The following is a 24,780-nucleotide window of genomic DNA, read 5'->3' as shown; positions in this document are numbered from 1 at the left end:
TTGTCAGACTTTCCTGTGAGGCTTTTAGACTCTGTGGTTTGCCTGTCCTATCCAACAGGTGGTACTTGTTAGCCTGCAGCTCCCCACTGGTGTAAAGAGGTGCAGTCCCTTTAATTCTCCGTAGAGCCTCTCCTGGCCAGGGGCTGAGGGTGTCATAAGCCAAGCTTAAATTGTTTCTGGTCCCCCCCACCTCTCTCCCAGGCCCTGGGGCCTGAATTCTCTAAGGGAACGCAGCCACTTGAGCTGGGCCTACCCCCCTTTTCTTAGGGAAGATACACCCATTTAGGGAGTTATCTTCTGCACTTGAATTCCTTCTTTGTCTCTCTGACTGTAACTTCACCCTTGCCTGAGTTAGGGGTGATGATTGAAAATGTCTGAGGCTTTCTCTAATGAGTTTTTTAGAATGAGAGGGAAAAAAAGGAAAAAGAGCGAAAGCCCCTTTTCAGAGCCAGTCCCCAGTTCTCCTGTTTCACCAGTTGACTGATGTTGGTACCTGCTTCTCTGTGCCCCTTTCCTTGGGACACAGCCCTTTTCCAGTATTCTGAGCTCAGCTGTCCCCAAAAGCCTCTGTTTTTTTATTTATTTTTGTATTTTTCTTTTCTATTGGCCCCACCTCCTCTCTCCTAGAAGTAACCTCAGGTTCCTTTCCTGTTTGATCTGGGTTTATCTGTGCTTGTAGCTTGTATTCAGTATTCCAAATTTGTTAATTAAAACTGCAAATTGAGCTTGGTTGAGTTACTTTCCCTTGTTCCAGGTAACCAGCTTTTTTCCAGAGGGAAGTGTTTTAGCTCAGCCTGCCATGCCAGTGGGGGTGGGGTGCCAGCTCTGCAGTTTGGGGAGCTTTACTTAGCAGTTCTATGCTACAATCTCAGCCATTCCACCCCTTCCAATCTGGTGTACAATGTATGTCCAGTCATGGATGTCCCCTAACAGTTGTTCCAGATTATTTATTAGTTGTTCCTGGCTATTTACTAGTTGTTCTAGAGGACTAAATTCCACACCTCTCTGTGCCACCATCTTGCCCACCTCTCACAATTTTTAACTTAAGCAAATGAAACGATGGAGTTGTTATATGAGATAATGGAGAGATATATAGATAGAGGTTGGCAGGGGGAACGCAATGGGAAAGATCAGGAATTCGATTTTGGATTTGTTGAGATGTCTTAGTAGAACAGAGGTTCTATCTCTAAGTAAGTTATCCAGTCACTCAATGTCTCTGAATAAGATACTGGTTTTATGGCAGTTTGGGAGGTTTAGCAATTGGGCAGTGAGTCTGATGTAGAATAGCAGTGGTGGAAAAGTCATGTAATGTTATATACTATGGATATTTCAATCTGGTTTTCATTCTCAATGAATGGAGAATTGATTTAGAGAGAAAGATGTTGGGTTTGATTTTAGGTGTGGTACTAGTGTTTCAACGAGGTAGAAATATACACTGTATAGTTAGACATATATGGCTTAAAATAGAGGTCTAAGATGGAAAGAAATTTGGATATTGGCATTTGTGAACTGAGAGATGATGGCTGAAACCATGGAAAGTGACTAGAAAAGAGAAACAAACTAAGTACAGAGATCTTTGGGTGAAAGTTCTCTTTCAGTATAGAAACAGTGAAGAATTAGTGTAATGTGAATAATGACTTTGTTAACCATTTCATGAATTTGTTATTAATCCGCAAACCAGTTCTATGATGTAGGTATTCCTAGTATTTACCATTTAATAGTAAGTGCTCTTATTTTTTCCCATTTAATAGTTGAAGCCCAGAGAGATTAATTAATTTGTCCACGTTCACATTAGTTAATGGCAGAAAAAATAATTGACCCTAAGTACACTGATGCCAGAATTTATTTTTTTAGCCACTACATTATGCTCCTTTTATGTGAAGACTTCCTAGATACTCCCTGACAGAATTTATTACTTCTTAAGTGACTGGCTGTAGGAGCTATGGATACAAAGAATTATAGGCAGTTTATACCCTCAAAAGATTCTTACTCTAGGTAGAGATAATGATACCTTCTTAAAATGATAAGTCATAATGCAAGATAGTCTATGAAAAATGAAAACAAGTGACTCAGTAATAAATAATAAGACTATAGAGGAGGAAGTGATCAGGTGGAGCCAGTTAGTTATAAAAGGCTTCATGAAGAGAGAGGATTTGATTTGGACCTTTAAAGGATAAATATTATTTTGACTGTTGGTGACTGATTGCATATGGATAGGGATGGAAGAAACAGAAGGTATTCCAGATAGCAAGAACAGCTGGAACAAAGAGAGAGATATAGGAAAGAGCACGATGTGTTTGGGGAAAATTAGGTTGTCCAGTTTGGCTGATTAATAGAGCATGTGGCTAGGTTTAGAAAGGAATACCTAATGTCAGGTTGTGAACAGCCTTGAATGGATATCCACAGAAGCTGTGAGATTGCAGTGGGTTTTATTTACAATAGAACTCTATAGTTCACAAATATTTACTTCTTGGTTTAAAGAGATATTTTGTTTTATTTCTAGAATGTCAGTTAATGAAAACAGAACGACCAAAGCCAAACACATTTATTATCAGATGTCTCCAGTGGACCACTGTTATAGAGAGAACATTTCATGTAGATACTCCAGAGGAAAGGTAAGAAACCTGTTTTTCAATTTTGTGAACAAGCAGCACTCAACCTAAGACATTTTTGTATCTGTCTTTGTTATTTGTAGATATATGTAAATATATGTAAAATGCCCCAGTTCCTTAATTGTTCTGTTTCTGGTTTAATAGATGAATAACAGGGGCAAGTGAAATACTAAATTAAAACCTCTGTAAGTGTTAAAATTTAATAGAAACAAATACTTGATTCAGTTATCCTACCTTTCTTTCCATGATTATTAGACATGTCTTGCCAATCAAAATAAATTTAGTGGTTTATTTTCTAAAATGCATATGTTCTAAGAATCATTCCTGTCTAGTACATAGTGATTCTACTTCAAAACCTCATCACGGTAATATATTCAATAAACTGTAAGGATTTAAATAGGTTGAAACATGTTTCTGACCCATTTCTAGACCACTTTTTTTTTTTATATTTTTTATAATTAAATTCAGTTTTATTGAGATATATTCACATACCATACAGTCATCCATGGTGTACAATCCACTGCTCATAGTACCATCATATAATTGTGCATTCCTCACCCCAGTTTATTTTTGAACATTTTCCTTAACACCAGAAAGAATAAGAATAAAAATAAAAATAAAACACCCAAATCATCCCCCCCATTGCACCCTATTTTTCATTTAGTTTTTGTCCCCATTTTTCTACTCATCCATCGTACACTGGATAAAGGGAGTGCGATCCTCAAGGTTTTTACAGTCATACAGTCACCCTTGTAAGCTACATTGTTATACAATCGTCTTCAAGAGTCAAGGCTACTGGGTTGGATTTTGATAGTTTCAGGTATTTGCTCCTAGCTTTTCCAATACATTAAAACCTAAAAAGTGTTATCTATATAGTACATAAGAATGTCCACCAGAGTGACTTCTCGACTGCATTTGAAATCTCTCAACCACTGAAACTTTATTTCGTTTCATTTCGCATCCCCCTTTTGGTCAAGAAGATGTTCTCAATCCCCTGATCCCAAGTCCAGGCTCATCCCCCTGCGAGTCATATCCTGCGTTGCCAGGGAGATTTACGCTCCTGGGAGTCAGGTCCCACATGGGGGGAGGGCAGTGAGGTCACCCGCAAAGATGGCTTAGTTAGAGAGACAGGGCCACATCTGAGCAACAAAAAGGCACTCAGGGGGAGACTCGACTCTTAGGCACAGTTATAAGCAGGTTTAGCCTCTCCTTTGCAGTAATGAGCTTCATAAGAGCAAGCACCAAGATAGAGGGCTCGGCATACCAAACCACCAGTCCTCAATGTTTGTGAGAACATCAGCAACAACTCAGATGAGGAAGTCCAACACTTCTGCATTTCCCCCAGCTTCTCAGGGGGGCCCTTCTAGCCCACTTATTTTAAAATACCTTCATTAATATTTTAGAAGTAAGATATATTTCTAATATAACAGTAAACTTAAAACTTAAAATATAAAGACATTTTTATAATTAAATTACTTTTTTAAAAAGATTGTAGTATTGGTTGTGTTCACATTTGAAATTCCAAGGCTAGTAACAGTAAAGATTAAGTAGCATGCCATTTTAGATTAATTGTAAGTGACTGCTTAGAATATTATCTTGATAAAGATTCTGAGACTGGGTCGAAGTTCAATTGGAGAAATTATCTGGATTGATTGGCATTGGCTGTCATCAGTGCTAAAGAAGAGAGTGGCAACAGAGTAACTGTTTTAGTTTTCCTGGCTGCCAAAGCAGATACCATGCAATGGGCTGGCTTATACAATGGAAATTTATTGGCTTATGGTTTTGAGGCTAGGAGAAGTTCAGAATCACGGCTTTATCAAGGTGACACTTTCTCCCAGAAGACTGTGGTGTTCTGGGGCTGACTGCTAGTGTTCCTTGGTCATTAGTTTCTCCGTGACAGTGTACATGATAGCCTCTCCTGGCCTTTCCATTCTCTTCTAAGGTTCCCTTGACTTTCAGCTTCTGGCTACTCCATCTGGCTTTCTCTGTATGTGTCTGCATTTCATTCTGTTTACAAAGGACTCCAGTAATAGGATTAAGATCCATTCTGATTGTGTTGGGCCATGTCTTAACTGACATATCCTCATCAAAAAGTCTTACTTACAATGGGTTCATACCCATTGGGATGGATTAATTTTCAGAACATTTATTTTCTGGGGTACACAGCTTCAAACTGCCACAGTAACCAACTGACCAAATTCTCCAGGGCAATTTTCTAATTTTCCCTCCTGATCCACTATCAATTCCTGGTGTCCATCACCCATCCCCAGCTCCACCTCTTCACCCCTGGGACACAAATTCTATCTTAATACCTTTTTTATGTGGTGGCTCTGTTACTGAGTTAGGTCCAAGGAATACTATTACAAAATCTTTTTACTGCATATGTATTATCGTCTGTGATACAGTTCAGCAACCCTGTTAAGTGTTATTAACCTTGTTTTCCAAATGAATAAATTAAGTTTTAAGAACTATCTAAAGTATTATTTTAATAGTACTTTTTTGATCAAAAAGCCATAAATGGTAATGTGTGATCACTTTAGCAAATACAGAAGAGAAAGAATAAAAAAGAGCTAGAAATTACACAATTCTAATTGTATTAACCAGAGTTAAGCCTTGATAATATTTTCTTTTATACACTTTCCATCTTGTTCTGTGCAAATGTACTTAGATCCCTAGTATACATATACTTTTGTATCTCTCCCTCACCCCCTTGCCTTCCCCAGGCCTTTCCATATATTGCACCCTCTGTTTGCTTATACCTCTATTCAAAACCATGGTTGGGCTAATTCATTCCTGCATATCCTTACAATATGAGTCTAAAATGTCACCTTTCCTGCAAAACCTTCTCCAGCTCTTGTAGACTAGGTAGGTCCCTCTGTTTACTTATATATCTCTTTGTCCTTTATATATCAAATATATCACAGGTTATAATCCTTGTTTGCCTTGTTCACTAGACAGAAGTTTCTTGAGGGCAAGGATCATGTCATCCTTGCTTATTTTATCTGTAGCATATATTCAGGGCCTGGCGTAGTATTTGTCGACTGACTGAATTAATGGAGCTTTTCCCATGCCACCAAACATTCTTTGAAAATATTGTTCTTAGTGATTTTATAACATCCCATTGAAACATAATCCATTTGCCGTTTATGTTTGCAGAGCTGGACTTAAGCCATATTTTAAGATTGTAAAATCCTTTGCTGTTTTCTTGCAATAATATCACACTACTTTTTGGAACAATCAGTTTTCATTTGCATTTTATGAGTAGAAGAAAGCAGTTTTAGGAAAAATGAAAAACAGTGTATTTACATTTGTCATTGGAGTGTGTTTTTCTAGATTCATCTTGAATCCAGTGTTTGGAGATTTTTAAATTACTTTAATCTAATGTCAGTGAAGATTTTGGGAGACTTAGTGAGAGATAGATAACTCTATTTTCTATATTCTGTCTCCCAGTCCAGAACCCTTAGCTGTTGTAAGGATAGCTTTAATCTAGCTTATATTTATTTCAGTGCATGATGTAAGGCTGGAATCTAACAACTTTTTCCATGTGGTAAATCAGTTAGCTAAGCTCCGTTTATTGAATAATCCAATTTTTTTTTCACTGGTTGTAGATGGTACATACACAAAATAAGTACTTGTGTATTTAGACTTCTATTTTTCCCCCTCTTGAGCTTTCTGTCATTCTAGCTCACACCATTCTAACTCACACCACAGCATTTTAATTAGAGTAACTCTGTTGTTGAGGGCTCTCGAGAGAAACAGAACCAATAGGATATTTTTCTCAGTGAATATAGAGATATGTTTTTTTAAAGATTTATTTTAAGGAATTGGCTCTTGCTGTTGTGGGGGCTGGCAAGTTCACAATCTGTAGGGCTGGCTGGTGGCTGGAAACTCAGGCAGTGATTTCAGTACTGCAGTCTTGAGGCAGAATTTCTTCTTCTTTGGGAAACCCTTGATTTTTGCTTTTAAGGCCTTCAAGTGATTGAAGGTAATCTCCTTTACTTAAAGTCTCATCTGATTATTACTGTTAAGCATATCTATGAAATACTTTCACAGCAGCCTACGCTAGAGTTTAACCAAACAACTAAGTAGTATAACCTAGCCAAATTGTCACCAGTAATTAACCATCATAGTAACTTTACGAAACTATTAGCTTCTGATAGAGCAAGTCTTCTCTTACTACTTCTCTTTTTCAAAAGGTTCTTGACTATTATAGTGTGTTCTTCTGGGTGAATTGAGATTAATTTGTAAAGTCTGAAGAAAATTCCTATTAATATTTTTTTGTGCATAGCACTTTTTTTATTAGAGAAGTTATAAGTTTGCAAAGCAATAATTCATAAAATATGTAAAATACATAGTTCCCATTTCCCACACTATTATTAAAACCTTGCATTATTGAGGTATATTTGTTATAATTCATGAAAGAACATTTTTATAATTGTACTGTTACAATATAATTGTTTACAATAGGGTTCACTGTATTATACAGTCTCGTGTTTGTTTCTTTTTAATTTTTATTCTAGTAACATTTATACAACCTAAAATTTCCCCTTTTAATTGCATTTGCATATATAATTCAGTGCTGTTAATTACTTTCACAATGTTATGCTACCATCACCACCATCCATTATCAAAACTTTACAATTAACCCAAATAGAAACTCTGTACAGTTTAAACATTAACTACTCAATGCCTACCCCTAATCCAGCCCCTTGTAACCTATATATTTTGGATTCTGACTCTATGATTTGTTTATTCTAATTGTTTTGTGTCAATAATATCATAGAATATTTGTCCTTTTGGGTCTGGGGAATTTCACTCAACATGATGTCTTCAGTGTTCATGTTGTTGCACATATCAAAACTTCATTCCTTTTTTTACTGCCGAATAATGTTTCATTGTATGTATATATAACATTTTGTTTGTTCATTCGTTGGTTGATGGACGCTTGGGTTGCTTCCATCTTTTGTCAATTGTGAATAATGCCACCGTGAACATTGGTGTGCAAATACCTGTTTGAGTCCCTGCTTTCAATTCTTTTGGGTATATACCAAGTAGAGGGATTGCCAGGTCATAGAGTAATTCTATACTGAGCTTTCTGAGGAACAACCAAACTGTCTTCTAACAGTGGCTGCACCATTTTACATTCCCATCAGCAGTGAATGAGTGTTCTTATTCCACATCCTCTCCAACACTTGTAATTTTCTGTTTTATTTGAATAGTAGTTATTTTAGCATTGTGGTTTTGATTTGCGTTTCCCTAATGGCTAATGATGTTGAGCATCTTTTCATGTGTTTTTGGCCATTCATATATCCTCTTTGGAGAAATGTCCATTCAAGTCTTTTGCACATTTTTAAAATGAGTTGTTGTCTTTTTTTTTTTTTGTTGAGTTGTAAGATTTCTTCATATATACCTGATATTAAACCCTTATAGGATATGTGGTTTCCAAATATTTTCTCCCATACAGTGGTTGTCTTTTCATTTTCATGACAAAGTCCTTTGCACAAGAATTTCAAATTTTGATGAGGTCTCCTTTATCTAGCTCTTCTTTTTTTGCTTGTGCTTTGGGTGTCAAGTCTAAGAAACCATGGCCTAACAAAAAATTCGGAAGATGCTTTCCTGTGTTTTAGGAGTTATATAGTCCTGGTTCTTATATTCATGTCTTTGATCCATTTTGAGTTAATTTTTGTAAAAGTGTGACATCTGGGTACTCTTTCATTCTTGTGCGTGTGGCTATCCTGTTTTCTGAGCACCATTTGTTAAAGAGACTATTCTTTCCCAATTCAGTGGGCTTGGCAGCCTTATGAATGATCAATTGGCCATAGATGTGAGGTTCTGTTTCTGAGCTCTCAATTTGATTCCATTGATCTACGTATTTATCCTTGCATCAGTACCATATAGTTTTGACACTGTAGCTTTATAATAACTTTTAAAGTCAGGAAGTGCGAGTTCTTTGACTTAGTTCTTTATTTTTAAGATGGTTCTGGCTATTTGGGGGCCCTTACCCTTCCAAGTAAATTTGAGGAGTGGATTTTCCATTTCTGCAAAGTAAGCTTATGGAATTTTGGTTGGAATTGCATTGAATCTTAAATTGTTTGAGGTAGAATTGTAGTCCTAACAGTACTTAGTGTTCAAATCCGTGAGGATACAGTGTCCTGCCATTCATTTAGATCTTTTTTTAAAATTTTTAAATTTTTTTTAATTTTTATTTCTTTTAGCAATGTTTTGTAGTAGTCCATGTATAGGTCCTTTACATCCTTGGTTAAATTTATTTCTAAATATTTTATTCTTTTAGTTGCTATTGTAAATGGGATTTTTTTTTTTCTTGATTTCCTCTTCACATTTCTCATTACCAGTGTATAGAAACACCACTGATTTTTGCATGTTGGTCTTGTATCCCTCACTTTGCTGAATTCTTTTATTGGCTCTGGTAGCTTTGTTGTAGATTTTTTAGGTTCTTTCTATATATAGGATAGTGCAAATGGTTAAAGTTTTACTTCTTCATTTCCAATTTTGGATTCCTTTTATTTCTTTCTCTTGCCTAATTGCTCTGGCTAGAATTTCTAGTACAATGTTGAATAAGGGTATGACACTGGGCATCCTTGTCTTGTTCCAGATCTTAGAGGGAAAGGTAAGTATGATGTTAGCACTGGGTTTTTTGTATATGCACTTGAGCATGACAAGGAAGTTTCTTCCCACTTTTTCTAAGTGTTTATCAAGAAAGGATGCTGGATTTTGTCAAATGCCTGTTCTGAATCAATAGAGATGATCATGTGGATTTTTCTCTTTATTCTGTTAATGAGGTGTATTACGGAAATTGATTTTCTTATGCTGAACCACTCTTGCATACCTAGGATAAATCCTACTTGATTATGGTATTTACTTCTTTTAATGTGCTGTTGGAGCAATTTGCTAGTATTTTGTTGAGGATTTTTCTATCTATATTCATAAGAGAAATTGTTTTGTAATTTTCTTTTATTGTAATATCCTTATCAGATTTTGTTATTAGAGTGATGAGTTAGGTAGTATTCCCTCCTCTTCAGTTTTTTGGAAGAGTTTGAGCAGGATTGGTATTAATTCTTGGAATGTTTAGTAGAATTCCCCTGTGAAGCCATCTGGTCCTGGGCTTTTTTTGTTATTGTTGGGAGGTTTTTATTGACTGATTCAATCTCTGAGCTTGTAATTGGTCTTTAGAGTTCTTGTATTTCTTCTGGAGACAGTGTTGGTTGTGTCTTATCAGCACTTTGATTGAAATGTATTAATTCTATAAATTTATTTGGGAAGCACTGATCCATTTACAATATTTAATATTTCATTACAGTAACATGCTATTTATCTTCTCTCAATTCCTTTGATAGAGTTTTTTTCTCCACTTCTTTTGAAACAGTTGACATTAGACTTATTTTTAGGTATTTCATATTTTTATTGGTATTGAGATTTGGAGGTTTTTCATTATATTTTTGGTAGTTCTTATATTTAAAAGGAAAGTGATTGGTTTCTGTTTCTTATGTAACTCAAAGCAATTATTCTTTTGAGAACATAACATCTGTAGGTAATAAGAATTTTCCCCTTTCCTTGCTGGTAGTTTTGCCTATTATTTCTTTATGTTTTAAAGCAGTATTTAATAATTATTGTGACCACAGACATATTTGGTTTTTCCCTGCTGATTTTAATCAGTACACTTCAAGTAATTCACTGTTAGATATGGCTTTTTATATGTACACTATTGACTGTGTCATACGGGCACATCCAAGATTGGACTCAGGTTATTTTTCTTTCTTACAGTTAATTGCTATCATTGTCACCACCAAGACCCACTATTCTCATGCATTCACACGTACATGCACACACACCCACACGCACACACACAGGTATGCATGTTCACATATACACCCATTGTGGTCCAGGTATATTGCATTACTTATAGTGTCCCAAGTACTAATTCTAGACTGGGCATTCACATCACCTCCTTCTGGCCCTTCTGCACCTACCTACAGGAGTACCCTCCATTGCTTGTCTCTTCCTCATGCTGGTTAGGACTTACTCATCTCATACATCTCTGCTCAAGAATCGCCACTCTCCTTTGGTCCCATCATAAACTTACCATTCTTTTCCTTATAATGCCACTGTATTCAGTACATACTTGCTTCATTTTGTCTGTAACACTTTACTGTATTTATTCACAGTATCAGTTTATTAGGCTGTAAATTCCTCTTAAGCCATGGCTTATTAGAGCTTTAGTAACAAAAATACGTTAGACATTTAATTAAATAGTTTATTAGAAAATAAATGATTAGCATCTGAAAATTGTTTAGATACTGTATGAGTAGTATTTTATTTTTTTTAAAGATTAATTTGCTTGCTTCATAGGGGTTTTCATTCTGTTTTCCAGATTTGTTACATTTTCCAATGTGACTTAGGAATTAGAAAATTGTATATCCTCTTTATATTAGTGAGATACTTGGGCTCAACACTCTTTGGGGGACATAGTTCCCTCCCCCAAAAATGGTGTTGGGTTGTATTCATTTATGGTAAACTAAGTAATTTGGGTTTAGTGGCCCAGTAAGAATTTCTAGAAAGGCATCAGAGAGTCAAGAAGTGCCATAAAGAATTTTGGGGCCAAAACTTCATTGAAGAAAAATACCCAGAGAAGTAGTCCCATTTTTCCCTAGGAGGAGGTATCTGAGAGATTAAGAATTGATCAAGTGAAAAAGAGGTAAAACACATACCAATGGTGGCTCAGGAAAAATTTAGAAAACTTGATTCAGCCCTATATCAATGAAAAGAATTGAATCAATTAATACTAACTAGTTAATACTAACTATAACACATCCCAACTTATTTAATAAGGTCACTATCACCCTCCTTCCATTAACCAAAAAAGGCTATCTTGAGAAAAGAGAACTATAGCTCAGTATCACTTGTGAACATGCATGCAAAATTTTCTAACAAAATATTGACAAATTAAATCCAACAACTTGTTAAAAAGATAATACATCATGACCAAATTGAGCTTATCTCAGGAATTCATGGTGTCATTAACATCTGAAAATAAATCAACAAAATTCATCTTATTAATGAAATACGGTCATTTCAACAGATGCAGAAAAAGCATTGAACCATTCAATATCCTTTCATAACACAATCTCTCAGAGACTAGGAGTAGAAGGGAACTTACTGAACATGTTTAAGGGTATGTATAAAAAACCTACAGCTTACATGATACTGAAGGCTGAAAGATTCAGCGCTTTCTCCCTATGGACGAAGGCAAGGATGTCTGCTCTCACCATGTTTATTTAGCATTGTACTGAAAGTTTGATCTAGGACAATAAAGCAAGAAGAAGGAATAAAAGGCATACAATTTGGAACAGAAGTAAAGTTGTCCTTCAGATAGCTTCATTGTGTGTGTAGAAAATCCACAAAAATAAAAACTACTAAAACTAATAAATGAATTTAGTAAGCCTTCAGGATCTAGTGTCAACATACAGACATCAATTGTATTTCTGAATATTAATGAGACAGTCTCTCTCTCTTTCCCTCTCTCTCCCTGTGTGTGTGTGTGTGTGTGTGTGTGTGTGTGTGTGTGTATAAACTGCCACAATAGCATCAAAAATACTCAGGAACAATTTCAGTTAGAGATGTGCAAGACCTTTCACAGAAAATTGCAAAACATTTTATTTGGCAATTAAAGACCTAAAAAAATGGGAGAGCTAGACCATGCCATGGATTGGAAGATAGTTTATTAAGATGGCAGTCCCTCTCCCCTGCCCAAATTGATAAATAGATTGAACGATGTTCCAGTCAAAATCCTAACAGACTTTTTTTCAAGGAATTGACAGGCTGATTTAAAAATTTATAAGGAAAAAAAATGAATCTTGACAAGACAGTGCAACTGTCAAAAAATAATAGCTGATACAGGTACTCCTGCGAGTTAGTTTTTAGACTGCAACCTATGCCTACTTTTTTTTTTTTTGAAGAAACTAATTTAATTAAGGTCTTGTAACAGTGAGAGTTTCCCAGAAGAAAACTGTTGCCACTTCTTTTGGACCACAGTAAAACTCTTGACTAGCTCAATGATGGACTTACAGTGTCTAAACAAAACATTTTAAAAATTGACAGTGAATTTTTGGGGGTCAGTTAGTACTTTACAGGTAAAATGGGTGTGAACAAATAAAATTTAACTGTACTTTTAGAGGATTTTACTTGGATTTTTTAATAAGCCTCTCCTTTTTTTGATAACAAACTTTCAGATAAATGCTACTGCAGACTTCAACCTTGTAATGTAAAATACTTTAAGGATTATTTTCACCTTGTGATGAAGAGTGGAAGAATGAGTTAGTGTGCATGTGTTTGTGTTTGTGTTATCCAGGAATAGACTGTATTGGTGTTAATTTTATATTTCATAAATGGAAAATATTTGAATTGTCTCACTCATTTTTATAGGGAAGAATGGACAGAAGCTATCCAGGCTGTAGCAGACAGACTTCAGAGACAAGAAGAGGAGAGAATGAATTGTAGTCCAACTTCCCAAATTGATAATATAGGGGAGGAAGAGATGGATGCTTCCACAACCCATCATAAAAGAAAGGTAGAAAACATGGATAATTTATTTCCCTACTCAGTACAACACTTATTTGACTGGAAGAAATATGGTAAAAATGACATTTCCAAAAAAGCTATTAGTCATTTATCTTATGATATGCAGGCATTTGAGGGTTTTTATCCAGGTGCATTGACATATTTGTTGTTAAAACCACATAATTGAAACATTGCCTTATTTCAATTTAGCATTGAATGCTGATAGGGTTTGTTGTTATAGAATTGTGACCGATGTTCCCTAGTGCTACTTTATAATTTGCATTTATTCCTTATTGTTTTTAATATTGTTTTGAAAACTTGGAAATAAAATGTTTTTCCTAATGATTTGGTCCTTTTCCATTTGGCATTCTGTGTTTTCCTGAAAGCAGAAGCAGAAATGGGTCTGGTTATACTTGCTGCTTGGTGCCCCCAGCCTCACTTAAGTCAGCAGGAAAGTGAACAAACTTGGAAATAATACCTTTTTATTTTAATGGTTGCTTCTGAACCAAGGAGGAAAACAGACATTTCCTTCCCTCAATTCATATTTTTATGGGAATTGTATGCTGTTTTTCATGGCTATAGAGAATTGAAAAGGACTTCTATATATAAAAAAAAAAATGTTATTTTAGGATTGATCTAAAGATACATGTATTAAAAAGAAATCAACATACCATTTATCATTTTAGAATATATTTTTTATAATAGTTTTTAAATTCATATTCATGTAGGAAACCGCTTTTTTTAAAGATATTATCCATGTAATTTGTTATTAGCACAGTGAATGCTTAAGAGCCCTTTGGAATTAGACTGCCTAGATTCAAATCCTCTTCTATATACTAACTGTGTGAAGTTGATTAAGTTATATTGTCACAACTTAGAATTAATTATGCTTTTCTTAAATGGAATTTCTATCCTAATTTGAATTAAATTCCATTCTTGATCTTGGCTGTCTGAGAACTCTTTCTGCCTTCCTTGAAGACTTATCCTCTGTCAGTTTATTAACATGAATCCCTCTTGTCTTTGAAATCAGTGTTACTCCCCTTGCTCCTCAGTATTTGCAGAAAGAAAACATGATCTAGCTTAACTACCTACTCACATGTAAGAAGGCTTCTCTTGCAAGTGCAAAATTAACTTCAAGTTTGACTATGTTCCTGACTTTAAAACCAGTTCTCCATTAATCTTGTGCTTTGAATTGTAAACTTCTCTGTTCAAAAGCAAGAATACTGTTTAAGTAGAATTAAAATTGTTAAGAATTAAAATTAAGTTTTATAAGCTGTGCTGAGGCAATTAGAAGATTGGAAACGGGGACCTTAGAACACCCTAACCAGAAGTTCTGTGACTGATGGATGGAAGAATTTGGAAAGTTAATGTGGGAATTTACCAAAAAAACCTTGAAGGGGCACCAACATCTTGAAAGATGTAAAATTGGTAAATTATGAGGTTTTAATTTTTTCCTGCTAAAGCTGATTATAAATGATTTTTGTGGGGGGGGGCATTATTACGATTATCAGCCAAAATTGATACATTATTATTAGCTAAAGTCCATTCTTTACATCAGGGCTCACTGTCTGGGTTGTATAGTTCTATAGGATTTGACAAATGCATGATGTCATGTATTCACCATTACTGTATCATACAGAATAGTTTTACTGGCATAAAAATTCCCTGTGCTCTACTTATTCATCCCTTGTTCCCTCCTTCAAGTCCCTGGTAACCATAGATCTTTTTACTGTCTCTATCATTTTGTCTTTTCCAGAATGTTGTATAGTTGGAATCATAGGTAGCCTTCTTTCACTAAGCAATATGTACTTAACATTCCTCTGTGTCTTTTTGTATCTCAATAGCTCATTTCTTTTTTTTTTTTTTGTTACATTTTATTTTGAAATAAATTCAAAGTTATAGGAACAGTTGCAAAAACAATACAAACCCCATACACAGAACTCCAGCATACCCTGACCCTCCTCCCGATACCCCACTCCACCAACTTATAAATGAATTTTACAGGCTTAATAAAATTTCCCCTTTGCGAAGTTACCAGTGTGGATCATCTTAGAATCCATCCTTATCACTAATTATCAATTGCAGGCATTTATTATATGCTTATTTTGTGCCATGCTCAGAGAAGTACTTTTATATGTAGTATTCCTATAATTCTCACAGGAATCATCTGAGGTAGATACTATTATTATCCCATTTCACAGCTGAGTCATCCCAGAGAAGTTAAGTACCTTGTTCAAGCTATGGACTTTTAATTATTACACAGTAATAATTGTGTAACATTGTGTAACATTTCTTTTTCTTGTTTCAGGTATCTTGAACCTGTATAACCTCTATCATTGTTATGCTCACAGCTTAGCCAATTGTATAGAAACAAAATTATGCAGATATTCTCTCTTATGCTTGTACTGTGTCCCTCAAGTATTATGATAAACTGTTGTATTTACACTGTGCTTGGATATTGGTTATTTTCATTTTATATTAGATTACAAAGTCAGCAGAATTTTAATATTACAGTGTAGTAGTCGAGTGAGGAGCTGGGAGGCCTATTGCCTGAGTTTGAATCCTGGCTCCACCACCTGTGTAATCATGGGGAGAGTTTCTTAATCCTTCTGTCCTTTAGTTCTCTCCTTAACAAGGAAGGGATAATAATGGAACTTAGAATAGTTGTGAAGATTAAAATGAGGGAATACTGTAAAGTGCTTATAAAGTAAGTGCTCAGCAAATCTTAGTTATGCTAGTTGGTATTCTATTTCATTCACATGAAGACAATTAAACATAAAGAGCTTCCTCAACCAGATTATTTTAGAATTCTCTCACCAGAACTGAAGTCTCCAAAATGAAAAAGAGATAGGAGAATCAGAAGTATTTTTAATTTATTTGGGGATCAGTGTCTTATTTGGAATATACCTGATTTCCATTGTTCTTCTTGAACAGAGGGCAGAAAAAATCAAAAGTTTGGACCGTTATCTTTTCTATAATCGTCCTAATTACTTAATGAAAAATGGTGAAATATTACTGACACTTCCCTAAGATCAGTGGCTCTAGAACTATCCTTTATGTTTATCAGTTATCATGGAAAGAAATGCAGAAGTCCAGATTATTTTTGTTTAATTTCAGACTATAAACCCAAATATTCTGAAATGAAATAATATCCTTCTCATAATTTACAGAATGTTTTATTTGATCACTTTTTGAAAAAATGGGCAGTAGGATAAAGAGAAAAGCAACTGATAATGGTGGCTATTCTGAGAGTGGTCTTGACTGCTGTCTCTTGCCTGGAGCACACAGGTGGCTACTTTGCTTAGTGTTAAAGTATTGCCATAGTGTCTTGGGTTAAAAACTCTCTTTGAGAGGGAAGGATATTGGTGGTGGAGAAAAGAGATAAAAGTCTCAAGCCAGATTTTTTTTCCAACCCTAAACTTTCCCTTTCAGCCACTTGCTCCCACATATCATTGCTTTTAGTTACATTTACTATAATGTGCGCCCACCACCTCCAAACATTTACAACCAACCTTATTACATATTCTGCACAAATTAAGCACCAGCTCCCCATTCTCTGCTCTCACTTTATGTTCTGGTGACCTGTATTTTAGATCTTAACACCATGAAGTTGCTAGTTATATTTAGTTCATATTAGTGAGGTCATACAATATTTGTCCTTTTGTGTCTGACTTATTTCCCTCAACACAATGTCCTCAAGGTTCATCCATGTAGTCACGTGTGTCATGACTTCATTTCTTCTTACAGCTGTACGATATTCCATCATTTGTTTAAACAACATTTTATTTACCCATTTATTGGTTGATGGTCACCTGGGACATTTCCATCTTTTGGCAGTTGTGAATAATGCCACTATGAAGATCAGTATGCAAATGTCTGTTCGTGTCCTTGCTTTCAGTTTTTCTGAGTATATACCTAGTAGTGGGATTGCCAAAATCAAATGGCAGTTCTATACTTAGTTTCCTGAGGATCCTGCAACTGTCTTTTACAGCGGCTGCACCATTTTCCATTCCCACCAATAGATTATGTGTGTTCTGGGTTTTAATTACAAGATGGTGTTTTGAAAGAATTTGATTAGAGGACTCAGCAATGCCTAATCTTGGCTTACAAACTGTTATTCTAATATACCCTGAAAAGTATCTCAAGGAGCACAGCATACAAGGATAAACAGCCAAATGAGAATCAAAGTTCTACCTAAGTTTTAACTGGCTAGTGTAGGCCTCTTTGGAGCAGCTGGTTTTAATTGCATGATTTAGGTTTAAAGTCTAAGCAGTACCTCATACCTTCCCATTAAGTCTGACTCCAGTTCTTGGTATGTTGTCATGAAATGCCTGATTACAGTGGCTCAAAGCAATGACTAGCATGCAGAGAAAATCAGAAGGAAAAAAGGAGGAGATGGTAGGACTTGTTGAAATCATGCAATCTGGCACTGTGTGGATCTGCATACTACAAAAAGGAAGGGGTGGCATAATCAATGTTGTAGAAGCTGACTGATCAGATTAGCTCCTCCTCTTCCCTTCAGAAAAAGCACCAGAGGAAGTGGCCAGAGGCATAGGTAGAGGCATAAACTTTCAATGAGAACCTTTTTGCCTTTATACTTAGCACCCCACGAGGCTTTATTTGGTTTAGCTCTTACATTCTGAGCATGAATATCTGGAATTTATTTTTTGACCAAATATGCTAATACCTGTATATTCTTTTCTGAGAGGTCCCTAGTATTCCTCATCAATTACATACTCATTTTTTTAACCTGCATTTGTGGATAGACAGTCTTTTTTCTTATATTCTAGTGTATGTGATTTGAATATATTTATTGAGCACTTATATACGCATCTCTTAATCTAAAAAAGCCACATCAACACGTTAGAGATTATATAAAGGGAAAGAGTATCACTATGTAAAGTATTTCCCTAATAAATTCTTAGGGTCAGATTTTGGAAGAGTAATTCTTTTGGAGAGTAGCCATGCTCCCATTTTTTCTTAAAGTCTTATAGTATCTTTTCCCATAACACAATCCAAAAATATGAAACATTTTGTAATAGGATACATTTCATTTTTAAAGCCCAGATAATTATTGTGTATGCCCAGCTGAATATGAGCATTTGGTATCAGAGATAACTTTTTCAATTTTCTGAAGTTTTGTCAAAATAGATATGAAATCTGTTTCTGATTTTATCACATAGAATGCTTTTACTAATATTATTTTCCATGCAAATTCCATTTTTTGTTTTTTTAAGGTTGACAGTCAAACTGACAGAGCTGTGAAATTCAGAGTTAAGGCTGTCATACTTTTTTCCATACTCATTGTCCCTAAGAATTGCAGTCCTTAAAAAATATAATAATATGTTATAATGATATGTTGCAGTTCATCTGAAAATGTCATAAAGCAATTTATAAATTCTTTTCTATTTCTTGCTAGCAAAAATTCAGTTGCATTTTATATGATATTTAGTGATAAGGCATAGCAGGTTATCATTTTCTGTTGCTTTTAGGTAAAAATGAGGAAGGTACTGTTCAAATGAAGTTTTAAACTATAAAATGGCATTATGGCCTAGCAGTGAGAATAGTATTCTCACAGTTGTTTATTACCGTGGAACATACTACCCGTAACTTAAAACAACAACAGTACATTATGTTTCATAATTTTGTCATTTGACTGGATGATTCTGCTGTTCTCACATGGATCTCTTAAGCAGCTGTATTCAGCTGGCATATGGGCTGTGCTGGAAAATTCAAGAAAGCCTTTCTCACATGTCTGGGCCTTGGTGCTGGCTGTTGACTGTGGTGCCTTGGTTCTCCTCTATGCGGCTTATCTCTCCAGGTTGTGTCTCAGCCTCTAGGTCTTCTCCAAATGGCCTTCCTCTCAGGGATGGCCTGGGCTTCTTTACAGCATGAAAGCTGGCTTCCAAGATTGAGTTTTCCAAGAGGGAGAAAGCATAAGCTGCCAGGTCTCTTAAAGGATACTTCTGAAACAGGCAGAATATCATTTTGACCACATTCTATATTGGAAGTAAGACACAAAGCCAGGCCAGGGAGAGGAAAAGTAGACTCTCTCTCTTCATGGGAAAGGAGGGGAGAAATTAGTGGCTGACATCTTTGGAGACAACCTAGCACAAATAGCTTTGTGGTTATATAATAGTTCCTGAATTTTTTTAAAAAATCTAACGAAAATGAAATCTACCTAATAATTGTTTGTTTAAATGACACTAGGTTTCTTACTACTCTAGATGTTTAGTGTCACATGTTTGATTTTTACTTGAATTAACAAATTAAAAAAGAACTCCCTGGTGTCTTTGCTACTTTTGTTTTGAGCTAGAGCTATTATTGATTGGTTAAGACATGATAACTTGCTATTTAGGGGAAATTATCAAACTACAGGCAGCAAGTAATTTTGAAAATGAATGTAGTCATTCATTTCTAAGATTTTTAGAAATTTTACATTTATCTTCTTGAGGGCTGTTGGTCTGTAGTTTATTTTTCTTGCAATGTCTTTGTCTGGTTTTGTTATCGGGGGAGTGCTGGCTTCATAGAATGAAGTGGGAAATATTTCCTTCTTTTCAATTTTTTTGGAAGAATTTGTGTAGACTTGGTATCATTTCTTCCTTAAATGTTTGTAAAATTCACCAGTTAAACTGTTTGGAGTTGAGTTTTCTTTGTTGGAAGGTTTTTGACCACAAATTCAATTTCCTTGATAGTTACAAGGTTATTCAGGGCATCTATTTCTTTAATTCAGCATTGGTAGTATGAGAATTTAAAAGAATTTGTTCCTTTCATCCTAATTACCATTTTATTGTCATAAAACTGTTTATGATATTCCCTTATGATCTTTTTAATAAATTCCTTTAGTGATCCCACCACTCTAATTCCTAATGTTAGTAATTTGTAATTTGTCTTCTCTCTTTTTTTTCCCTGACCTGTCTGGCTAGAGGTCTATCCATTTTATCGATCTTCTCAAAGAACCAGCTTTTGGTTTCATTTATTTGCTCTATAGTTCTTCTTTCTTTTTAAAAATTTCATTAATTTCTGCTCTGAATTATTTCCTTTTGTCTAATGCTTTTAGGTTTAATTTGCTTTTCTTTTACTAGCTCCTTAAGGTGTAATCTGAGATCAGTGATTTGAGAATGTTCTGACATTCACTTCAGATGAGTGGTAAACAGGAAAAAAGTCACAAAAATTTTCAATGACTTCTGATTGTCTGAAGGGTAAAATATAAATTTGTTAATTTGTTATTTGTGAGCCTTTAAACTGGATTCAAATTCAGTTAGTAAACTGAGTACACATATATACGTTTACCTCCCCTTCTGTCCAAAAGCCAATCAAAATGATAGTAAAGGAATTTAAAAACGGAACAAGTTTACAAAAAAAAAAAAAAAAAAATGAAAAACTGGGCAGGGGAGGGACATTAGTGTTAAGCAATGTCAAAGTTTTATAAGCTGATGGAATAATGTTGATAGTTAAAGCAGATCAGGAAGAGTACACACAGAGGAGACTGTTACAGTTTGCTAAAGCTGCCGTTATGCAAAATACCAGAAATGGATAGGTTTTTATAATGGGGATTTATTAGGTTACAATTTACAGTTCTGAGGCCATAAAAGTGTCCAAACTAAGGCATCAACAAGAGGCTACCTTCACTGAAGAATGGCTGATGGCATCTGGAATGCCTCTGTCAGCTGGGAAGGCAAGTGGCTGGCATCTGCTGGTCCTTTGTTCCTGGGTTTTGGTTTCAAAATGGCTTTCTCCAAAATGTCTTTGGGCTTCTGTCTTTCTTAGCTTTTCTCTCTCAGCTCCTGTGCATCCTTGATTGTTCTCTCAGGGTGTTTCTCTGTGAATGTCTTGGGGTCCTCACTTAGCTTCTCTGGGGCAAACTCTGGGCTTCATCTCTTAGCTTAGTATCTCCAAACATCTTTCTGCTTGCATCTCCAAGTGTCTTCAAGTGTCTGGGTCTTTGTTGACTTTTAGCTTCTCCTGGGGGCAAACTCTGGATTACATATCTTAGCTTCTCTTCAAAATGTTTCTCTCAGCTTCTCTGAGCTGCTTCTCTCCATGAGCTCTCTTAAAGGACCCCAGTAAACTAATCAAGACCCACCCTAAATAGGTGGCTTCACACCTCCATGGACATACTCTAATGAAAAGGTCTCACTCACAGTTGGGTGGATCACATCTCCATGTAAATAACCTAATCAAAAAGTCCCACCCACAGTAAGTATGCATCCACCAGACTGGATTAAAAGAACATAACAGTTTCAAACTGGCGCAGAGGCTGTATAGAGTAGGTAGGTGTGCCTGCGAAAATCCAGGGAACCACTTGATTTAGAAATAGGAATGCAAAATGAAACTGAAAACAGGCAGATTAATTGAAGACATTCTTCTTAAAGCTCCCTGACTTCCTGTTCTGAATTACACCAATTTCTTTATCAGAAGTTGTACTCTTGTCTTCCTTTATTTATTTTCACTGGGCTCCAGGGTTGTTTTCAATGCTTCTTACAAATACATTTCTCTTTCTTGGATCTCATCCTTGTTTTGCTGGATAACATTCTCAACTAGCTCCCTCCAAAAGCACTGCTCCCCTAGGTGCATTTGGAAATGTTTGTGGGGGACTTTTTTATTGATCGCATTGTCTGGAGGGGCAGGTATTACGAAGTCCTTGAAAATTTGAGTCCTTGAGAATGAGTGAAAATGATTTTTTTCTTTTGCCCTAACACTTACTGATGGTTTGACTGGCTGAGAAATTCTAGGTTCAAAATTATTGTTGCCAGTATCTGAGAACTGCTTAAATGACCTCCAGTATCCATGATTACTTATGAGACAGCCAATGCCAGTCTGATTCTTGTTTATTTAAAGGTACTTAGAAATTTATGATATTTGCCTTTGAGTGAATATTGCAAATATATACATATATGTTTATGAGGAAATTGTATCAAAAATTTCATATTAAATTTTTTAATTTGTATTTTTCAGACAATGAATGATTTTGACTATTTGAAACTACTAGGTAAAGGCACTTTTGGGAAAGTCATTTTGGTTCGAGAGAAGGCAAGTGGGAAATATTACGCTATGAAGATTCTGAAGAAAGAAGTTATTATTGCAAAGGTAACTTTGAATGCTAGAGTTGGTTACTAAATTTTTCTTTGCGGCATGCACATATGGATATGCTCATACATCCACATATTAAATGACCAAAATGTTGATTGTAGGCTACTGCTGTAGTATTAACTGTGTTTAAGTATTTATTTATAATGTTAAGGGCTTTTTTTAAAAGTTTATAATAATATTTGAGTATTATATACTAAAGCTTTTTTATTGAGTTGAAGAAATAGAGATGTTTATTCTACATTTGTGTTTGGGAGAATACTTTTACCATGTATTTGAGATATAGATCACTAATTATAAGTCCTGTTTTTAGTAATTAGAATTTCTTCCTATTAAAAGAGTAGTTAAAATAATGTAGATGAATTTGTACCCATAAATTGTAGAGCTTATGGTATATTCATATATAGGATGACTTACATAGATTTTTTTTTTTTTGAGAACAGTTTCTTTTTATTGAGGTAAAATTTACCATTTTAACTATTTTAAAGTGTATAATTCATTAACTTCCAGCATATTCTCAATGTTGTTCAACCATCACTATCTAGTTACAGAACACTTTCATAACCCCCAAAAGGAACCCCTTACCCATCAAGCAGTCACACCCCATTACCCCTTTCCCCAGCCCGACAGCTACTAATCTGCTTTAAGTGATATGGATTTGCCTGTTCTGGACAGGTCACATAAATGAATCCAACAATGTGTGGACTTCTGTAGCTAGTTCCTTTCACATAACATGATGTTTCCAAGATACCACATGGCAGCATGCATTAGTAAATCATTCCTATTTATGGCAGAATAATACCCCTTGGTAAGGACATGCCATATCTTGTTTATCCATTCATTAGATAATGGACATCCTGTTTGTTTGCACCTGCTGGCTACTGTGATAACTGCCACTATACATATTTATGTACAATTTTGTTTTCAATTCTCCTGGGCATATATTTCAGATTGGACTTACTTAGTCGTGGTATATAGTAATACTTTAATATGCTGTTGGATTGCATTTCCTGGCATTTTGTTAAGGATTTTTGAATGTATGCTTATTACGTACACTGGTCTGTATTGTCCTTTTTGGTGCTGTTGTTGGTATTAGGGTAATATGGGCCTTACAGAACAAGTTAGGAAGCATACCCTTTAGTTTTTAGCAGTTTGAGGAAGACTGATGTTTTTTTAATGATAGATTCACCAGCAAAGCCATCTGGTTCTGGATATTTTTGTTGTTACAAGGATCTGATTATCTGTTATAGACCTATTCAAATTTTCTAGTTCTTCTTGAGTCAGTGTTAGCACTTTGTTTCCAGAATTTTATCCATTTCATCTAAGTTATCTAATGTGATGGCATACAATTGTTCACAGTATTTTCTTATATCTCTTTTTTTCCTGTCAATGTCAGTAGTAATGTTCCTACTTTATTGCTCATTTTAGAAATTTGGGTGTTCTTTTGTTCTTGGTCAGTCTAGCTAAAAGTTTGCCAATTTTGTTGCTCTTTTCAAAGAACCAATTTTTGGTTTCATTGATTCTGCTTTTCGTATTTCACTTATCTCCACTCTAAACTTTATTTCCTGCCTCCTGCTGGCTTTGGGTTTGCTCTTCTTTTTCTAGTTCATTGAAGTGGAAAGTCAGGTTATTGATTTGAGATCATTCTTTAATGCAGGCATAGCTACAAATTTCCCTGATCATTAATGGCCTTTGCTTCATTGATTCCATTAGTTTTGGTATGTTTTGCTTTCATTTCCATTAACCTGCAAGCATTTACTAACTTCTTTGATGCACTGCTTAAGAGCACATTTTTTTTTTTTTAACTTCCACGTATTTGTCAATTTTCCTTCGATTAATTTCTGATTTCATTTCATTGTGGTCATGGACAATACTTTGTACAATTTCAATCTTTTAAAACTTATTGACACATTTTGTGGCCTAACATGGTCTAAAGAGAATGTCCCATGTGTATTGAGAAGAATGTATATTCTGCTGTGGCTGGATGGAGTGTTCTGTTAGATCTAGCTGCTTTATATGTTATTCAGATCTTCTGTTTCTTGGTTTATCTTTTGTCCAGTTCTAACCAACAGAAAGTTGGGGGGTTGAAGTCTCCAAATACAACTGTTATTTTCCCCTTCACCTATCATTTTGGCTCCATATATATTGAAAGTCTGCTGATAGGTATGTTTATAATTGTTGTATCTTCTTGATGACTGACCCTTTATCAATACATAATGTCCTTTTTTATCTCTAAAAGCTATTTTTGTCTTAAGGTCTACCGTGTGTGATATTTGTATGGCCACTCCAGTTGTCTTTCAGTGAGTGTTTGTATGGAATATCTTTTTTCGTTCTTTCACTTTTATCACATTTGTGTCTTTGGTTCTAAAGTGAGTCTCTTGTACACAGCAATAGTTGACTCATGGTTTCCTTACTCTGTTCTGCCAATCTCAGCCTTTTAACCAATTTATATTTGATATAATTACCGAAAAGGAAGGAGTTAGGTTGCCGTTTGCTATCTGTT

General features: G+C 35.2%; 1 protein-coding gene across 7 annotated transcripts in view; it reads left to right on the top strand.

Annotated features, from left to right (window-relative positions):
* Positions 1 to 24,780, top strand: part of AKT3 (AKT serine/threonine kinase 3) — a 413,894-nt gene that overhangs the window by 235,215 nt on the left and 153,899 nt on the right. For all 7 annotated transcript variants that reach the window (XM_037822276.1, XM_037822269.1, XM_037822307.1 and 4 more), the window contains 3 exons: positions 2,504 to 2,615; positions 13,053 to 13,197; positions 22,146 to 22,277. In XM_037822276.1, the coding sequence (XP_037678204.1) occupies positions 2,504 to 2,615; positions 13,053 to 13,197; positions 22,146 to 22,277 (389 nt within the window). The remainder of the gene's footprint in view (positions 1 to 2,503; positions 2,616 to 13,052; positions 13,198 to 22,145; positions 22,278 to 24,780) is intronic.

Source organism: Choloepus didactylus, chromosome 2, assembly GCF_015220235.1.
Source record: "Choloepus didactylus isolate mChoDid1 chromosome 2, mChoDid1.pri, whole genome shotgun sequence".
Classification (NCBI taxonomy): domain Eukaryota; kingdom Metazoa; phylum Chordata; class Mammalia; order Pilosa; family Megalonychidae; genus Choloepus; species Choloepus didactylus.
Note: the sequence above shows the minus strand (reverse complement) of the source record. Positions and strands in the feature narration are given on the sequence as shown.